General features: G+C 44.1%; 1 protein-coding gene across 1 annotated transcript; it reads left to right on the top strand.

Annotated features, from left to right (window-relative positions):
* Nucleotides 1-235: 235 nt before the first annotated feature.
* On the top strand, nucleotides 236-4,247 carry LOC147459813 (pentatricopeptide repeat-containing protein At2g39620-like). Its single transcript, XM_086511020.1, has one exon. It carries the CDS (start codon nucleotides 538-540, stop codon nucleotides 3,790-3,792), a length of 3,255 nt encoding a protein of 1,084 aa, XP_086367146.1. The 5' UTR covers nucleotides 236-537; the 3' UTR covers nucleotides 3,793-4,247.
* The last annotated feature ends 3,401 nt before the right edge of the window (nucleotides 4,248-7,648 follow it).

Below are 7,648 nucleotides of genomic sequence, written 5' to 3'. Positions count from 1 at the left end.
TTAGCCATGTTGGGCATATCCTACAGTTATTGCGCTCCAAGAGGCAACAACCTAGAGAGGATGGCCTTTAAGAACTTCTTGTGCTTTCGTGCAAAGGGCACCACATGTTGTACACACACACTCCAACGTGATCTCTAAATATGCCTCTTTGAAGTAACCTACTTTTGTGAAGCTCAATGTGTAACCTACTGACTTAATTCAAATCAGTCGCTCCTTATTGACTAGCATGAACTATATAAGTGACTCTACATGGCACCTTGGACTGACAACCAATGAATGTAATGCGAATGCAGAAACTAATCAGTCTAGCTCCTCCTAGTGCAGCGATTGAATGTCCAGGATCCTCCCATGGGCGCTCCTAACCATCGATCACTTGAGAGCTCTCTGATGGGTCCGCAACTAAATCCGTGATTCCATGGTATGATAATGGATGCTCCTTCTGAAGTTCTGCCTGATCATGAGCTGGAAGAGAGTGGGGGATGATGACGGCCTTCGTCTCCAGCTGGCAATGGTTCGTTGTTCGTCTGATATCTGCTAATGAGGAACAAGTGGAGGGCTATGTTGCAGGCCTCTGCCGGACGGCATACTGCCAAGGAAGAAGCAACATTCTCTACACAGGTGAAGCATAGACAGGAAAAGCCTGATGAGGAGTCAAAAGCAACTTGTTTTTCTTTCCTGACTGGACTAAAAGCGTGTGCTCAGAAGAAGGATTTGTACCAAGTCAATAGGATACACACTGAGCTCCGCAACAGTGGTTTACTTCAGAGAGACGAATATTTAGGGAGCACGTTGGTGAGTGTGTATGCTAAATGTGGTGCCCTCACACAAGCAAAAGAAGTTTTCGATGGGCTTCCTGTTCGGAATGTCATTACTTGGAACGCGTTGATTGCAGGATATGCCCAACATGGCTTTGGCAAGGAAGCTTTGTGCTGTTTTCACAGGATGCGAAAGGAAGGCCTCTCTCTAAATGCAATCGCCTATGCTTGCACCTTGAAGGCTTGTGGCCTTACGCAAGACCTTCATATGGGTGAGAGAATTCATGATGAGATTGTTAGTCAAAGGTTGTTGGAGAAGCACGTGCTGCTTGGCAATGCTTTGGTTGATATGTATGCCAAATGCGGTGCCCTCTCAAAAGCACGAAAAGTTCTTGATGGGCATCCTCTCCGGAATGTTGTCTCGTGGAACGCGTTGATTACAGGATATGCCCAAAATGGCCGTGGCAAGGAAGCTCTGGGCTGCTTTCACCAGATGCGAAGGGAAGGCCCCTCTCCGAATGCAATCACCTATGCTTGCACCTTGAAGGCTTGTGGCCTTACGCAAGCTGTTGACATGGGTGAGAAAATTCACTATGAGATTGCTAGTCAGGGACTATTGGAGAAAGGTGCCGTACTAGGCGGTGCTTTGGTTGATATGTATGCCAAATGTGGTGCCCTTACGAAAGCACAAAGAGTTCTTGATGGGCTTCCTGTCCGGAATGTCATCACTTGGAACGCGTTGATTGCAGGATATGCCCGACATGGCTGTGGCAAGGAAGCTCTAAGTTGTTTTCACCAGATGCAAAGCGAGGGCCTTTCTCCAAATGCAATCACCTATGCTTTTGCCTTGAAGGCCTGTGGCCTTACTCAAGACGTTGACATGGGTGAGAGAATTCACAATGAGATTATTTGTCGGGAGCTATTGGAGAAAAGTGTCCTGCTTGGCGGTGCTTTGGTCGATATGTATGCCAAATGTGGTGCCCTTACGAAAGCTCAAAAAGTTCTTGATGAGCTACCTGTTCAAAGTGTAGTCTCTTGGAGCGCGTTGATTGCAGGATATGCCCAACATGGCCATGGCAAGGAAGCTTTGTGCTGTTTTTACCGGATGCGAAGGGAAGGCCTCTCTCCGAATGCAATAACCTATGCTTGCACCTTGAAGTCTTGTGGCCTTACGCAAGACCTTCACAAGGGTGAGAGAATTCACGATGAGATTGCTAGTCAGGGGCTGTTGGAGAAACATGTGGTGCTTGGCAATGCACTGGTCGATATGTATGCCAAATGTGGTGCCCTTACGAAAGCACGAAAAGTTCTTGATGGGCATCCTCTCCGGGATGTGGTCTCTTGGAACACGATGATTGCAGGATATACCCAACATGGTTGGGGCAAGGATGCTATGGGCTGTTTTCACCAGATGCGAAGGGAAGGTCTCTCTCCGAATGCAATCACCTATGCGTGCACCTTGAAGGCGTGTGGCCTTATGCAAGACCTTCACATGGGTGAAAGAATTCACGATGAGATCGCTAGTCGGGGATTGCTGGAGAAACATGTTGTGCTTGGTAATGCTTTGGTCGATATGTATGCCAAATGTGGTGCCCTTACGAAAGCACGAAAAGTTCTTGATGGGTATCCTCTTCGGGATGTCTTCTCTTGGAGCACATTGATCGCAGGATATGCTCAACATGGCTGTGGCAAGGAAGTTCTGAGCAGTTTTTACCAGATGCGAAGGGAGGGCCATTCTCCAAATGTAAACACCTACGCTTGCACCTTGAAGGCTTGCAGCCTTACACAAGACCTTCACACGGGTGAGATAATTCACGATGAGATTGCTAGTCAAGGGCTGTTGGAGAAACACGTGCTGCTTGGCGGTGCTATGGTGGATATGTATGCCAAATGTGGTGCCGTCGCAAAAGCACGAAAAGTTCTTGATGAGCTTTCTGTCCGAAATGTTGTTTCTTGGAGCGCGTTGATTTCAGGATATGTCCAACATGGGTGTGGCAAGGAAGCTGTGGGTTGTTTTAACCGGATGCGAAGGGAAGGCCTTTCTCCAGATGCAATCACCTATGCTTGCACCTTAAAGGCCTGTGGCCTTGCGCAAGACCTTCACATGGGTGAGAGAATTCACGATGAGATTGCTAGTCAGGGGCTGTTGGAGGAAGGTGTCTTGCTTGGTGGTGCTTTGGTTGATATGTATGCCAAATGTGGTGCCCTCACAAAAGCACGAAAAGCTCTTGATGGGCATCCTCTCCGGGATGTCGTCTCTTGGAGCGCATTGATTGCAGGATATGCCCAGCATGGCCGTGGCAAAGAAGCTCTTGGCTGTTTTGACCAGATGCGAAGAGAAGGCCTTTCTCCAAATGCAATCACCTATGCTTGCACCTTGAAGGCATGTGGCCTTGCACAAGACGTTGACATGGGTGAGAGAATTCACGATGAGACTGCTAGTCAAGGGCTGTTGGAGAAAGATGTTGTGCTTGGCGGTGCTTTGGTCAATATGTATGCCAAATGTGGTGCCCTAACAAAAGCACGAGAAGTTCTTGATGGACTTCCTGTCCGGAATGTCATCTCTTGGAATGCTTTGATTGCAGGATATGCCCAACATGGTTGTGGCAAGGAAGCTCTGGGCTGTTTTAACCAGATGCGAAATGAGGGTTTCTCGCCAGACGAAGTGTCTTGGAGTGCTCTCATAGGAGGATATGCTCAGCAAGGGCTGGCCGAGGAAGCGCTGAACTGTTTTGGTTGGATGCAACACGAGGGCACCTCCCCAACTGCAGTTACTTTTCTTAATGTGCTAAATGCATGTAGTCACTCAGGTCTAGTAGATGAGGCCCAAATGCTTTTTGATAGTATTATTCCAGACAAAGAGCACTACACCTGCATTGTTGACCTTTTTGGGCGGGCAAGGCATTTTGACAAAGCAATGAGAGTAATCGAGATGATGCCATCATCTGATCATCCTCCAGTTTGGTCGGCTCTTCTAGGTGCTTGTCGAAAATGGGGAAATGTGAAGCTTGGAAGATTGGCCTTCGAGCGTGCATGATAGAATTAGATAAATGTATGCTGCAGCATATGCTAATGAGCAACATTTATGCAGCTTCTGGCATGCAGGAGGCGGCACATAACATTGAATACATGAGAATCAGGCCTTGATTACTTTTCAAAAAACAGGTCAAATTCAATATTTGTGAAGACAATGTTGGTTTCTTTCGCTTATCAAAAAACAGTTAAATTCAATTTACAAATATTTGTGAATTCCATGTTGGTTTCTAGGAAATAGTGCATTTGTATTCTTGAGATTATTTACACTACATTTAGCACTTCTGTCATGTATGCACCTGCTTCTAAGTGATGTGCATGTTGTCTACAATGCTCGTCTTGCACTATCTCTCTCCTTGGATTGGTCTCACCCAATTTCATAACTGAAAAGGAACTTCTCCTTCCTACGTATGTTTGTTTTCTCCTCCAATGATGAAGGGTCACGAAGTGCTTCCTTGAGTGTTGGAAGAGCTCTTTTGATGTGAGCTTTTAAATTACAAAAGATATTATATTCCCTTTGCTTCCAATGTATGTGTCTCTGCTAAGGTTCTTTTGTAACAACATTAAGTAAGATTGTATAATTTTATACATGAAGAACCAATTCTCTCAAACAACAGAGAGCAAGCTGCTCCCATTCTCTAAGCACCATATGGGTGCAACACAAGAAGGGGATAGGAGCTTGTATGCACACTGAAGGCTTCTGGTGCAGATAAACCTTCTTTATGTAAACATCTTTGTTGCCCCTTCTCAGCCCATTGCATGTATGAATTATCAAAGACAACCATTGTAAACATTGTGCATGGGTTGTAGGACTCTCTTGTGTATCGTTCATTATCGATGCTAGAGAGAACCATAACAATGTGCAACACGATAAGCGACAATAGATCCCATGCTATGTTGAGTCTTCGCTGGCAAAAGATTTTGGGAAGCAAGGATACCAATTTTTCAAGGACTCCTTAGGGATTCTTCCATTGTTGTTGGCAACAGGCCTGTTGTTAGAGTTCATGTAAGCTGCCTCGTCAATAACATGATATCTCCATCGAAGCACAGGCCCCTAAACCTTTCATTTGCTAATTCACACTTCTCTAGATCAAAAACCTGGGTGCCACTTCTTCTCCATAATTATCGAGCTGATCCTATAATTCTACCCAAGATCTTCATCCTTACTGGAGTTTACGTACTCCTCAGCTGTCAGCAGTAATTGCTCATCAAATGGAACAGCAACAACCATTACAAAAGATCCTCATTCCGATAGAGTAGCAAAAATCCTTTCGATTGCTGAAGAAAATGTCAGTTGTAGCACTAATCCTTCAGCCAGCAGATTGGAACTTGTCCTTCCTACTTGTGTGGATGCTTCACACATTGCAATTAGAATTGTTTTTATGCTGGAAAAGACCATAATTTAGATGAGTCTAAAAATAGACCAGATGTGTTCCTACTTCTGATCACTCTGGTCTTCCTCACTTTGTGTGCCATTTAAGTGATTTTAAGTGCTTTGTTAGTGTTGCTTTTCACTGTGCGAGTTTTTTATTACCTCCATGTTGCTTTCAGTGTCTGCTCTATCAACACTGTGTTATGCTTGTATTTGCCTGTGGTGGTAGGCCTGTGGCTAGAGCTCATGTAAGCTGCCTCATCATAAACATGATATCCCCATCAAAGCAGACATAAATGGATTCCACCCCTAAACCTTCCATTTGCTGTTCCACCCTTTTAGCCCAAGTACTTCATCCTTGTTAGAGTTTACTTTCTGGTGAATGAAAAACAACAACCAAGTGCAAATTACATGCAACCACCATAAGTTCTTATGAATGCACTCATAACAATTCGTAACTTGAGAACATACCCCTTGCCAAGAGCGATGGAGAGGGGGAATGGGGTACGTACCCAGCGCGCTAACACAGCTGCCTCCTATAGCCCAGGGCACACACAGCACCCCAATCCACTTGGTGAGCACCTTTGACTCGCACTTCTCACCAAACCGCGCGCACCCACCCAACCACAGTGGCACTTCACAGCTGCATTATCACCTGGGCCTGCATCTGGTCGACCACATAGCCCCGCTTGTGCCCATTTCTATCGTTGATAGCATTTGGCTGTACCAGTGTCTGTGCAAGCTTTCAAAATACACACATAGGTCACTGCATCCGGAAGCCTCTGATGAAAGCAACATAGAGCTGTTTGGCCATGGCCATGTTGGTCACAATTTACTGAGATTGGTAGCATGTCAAGCACATGTCTGTCAATGGCCAAGCTTGGCGTGCATGTCCATGAAGAGGTTGCAAATAATTATGTTGTCCTCAACTTCCCTTGTAACAATCTCCATCTGTACGCATAAACAACATAGAGCTTCTATGTCATGCCAAAAGAGCATTACCCAGCACTATACTGTGCTTTAGCAACTGAGCACTCTAGGAGACGACATATGAAAAGAAGGTTCTGTAGAAAACTTTCTTCTTTAGCAAGAGCACTTTCATGGTTTCCTTTCCCTTGCTAAGAGCATCACTCCAAGCCATGCTTCCTGCACTGCATGCTTTGAAAATACATACATAAGTCACTGCATCTGAGTACAACAGACTAAGCATGTTGCATGTGTGAATAATCAAACATACCCACCATAAGCACTGTGCACATTTCATCGGGAGTCAAATAAGCATGTTTCACCTCCCGTGTCGATTACCCATTTCGATAAGACGCACTCTAGCCCATAATTGTGAACACAATACGCAACAATAGTTCCATTGCCATCTTAGCCTACATTGGCAGTACAGTTTGGGCACCAAAGACCCCATTCCATTTGAGTACACAGCTGAATGATAGCCAACAATGGAGCACAGCACATGCAAGTAGACCACCATAAGTTCTTATGAATGCACTCACAAGACATACCCCTTGCCAAGAGCTTCATTTTAAGTACATGCTCACGCTTAGGTCACTGCAGCTGGACGCACGTAGGTCACTGCTTCTTTAGCATGCCTGTACTCTGGAGGCGTGAATAACAAGGAATTGCACTTGGCAATGTGGCCACTGGCAAGTTTGTCCAACACCTAAGGACCAAATTTGTGACATTATGTTGTTCTTGAGACTTGTTCTAAGTCTTGAGAATTTGAAATTTAACCTAACCAAGGTTCAATAATTAATCTATATATTGAGAAAAAACAAACAAAATTATCTGCCAGCATTATATAGATAATAGAACATACATCTTACAGAGTATCCTCAGTGTGTTTTCCACACTGAAATTTATTTTTTATTCTCTAGTCATTATTAGACTCATATTAGGCTAATAGGCTAGTGGTGAACATTAACTTTAAATCAAAATCATTGTGCTCCGTGGACCGAAGCCTTGAAGTAATATTTTTAAATTTTTAGTCATTATTAGACTCATATTAGGCTAATAGGCTAGTGATGAACATTAATCATTAATTTTAAATCAAAATCATTGTGTTCCGTGGACCGAAGCCCTAAAGTAATTTGAGTATGAAAAACGTTAAGAACTCCTAATTGTTGATTATAAAGTGTATCGAACCGAACTGCGATGTCATGCTACTCTTGTGTCTTTGAAATGTAAAAGCAATTTTTGACACCTTAACATCATATTGGCTCTTTTGCTTGAGTTTGTCTTTTGGTTAAAGTACTTTATTCAATGTTATGTCCGCCAAAAATGGCATCATCCCAGGACCGATTGGAAGCAATTCAAATCTTTAGAAGTGTTTGAGGTGAATGAAATATAGAGTGACAAGTCTAGTGTAAATTGGTAGTCACATGTGGTGTAATTTTTTCAAGTAAAATTAACAAAGCCGATTTGAGCACTAGATTGGTAACCGAACAGGACATAAAAGTGTCCTTTCAGGGTTTTGAAG

The sequence above is a fragment of the Adiantum capillus-veneris genome, chromosome 4 (assembly GCF_014529385.1).
Source record: "Adiantum capillus-veneris isolate H3 chromosome 4, ASM1452938v2, whole genome shotgun sequence".
NCBI lineage: Eukaryota > Viridiplantae > Streptophyta > Polypodiopsida > Polypodiales > Pteridaceae > Adiantum > Adiantum capillus-veneris.
Note: the sequence above shows the minus strand (reverse complement) of the source record. Positions and strands in the feature narration are given on the sequence as shown.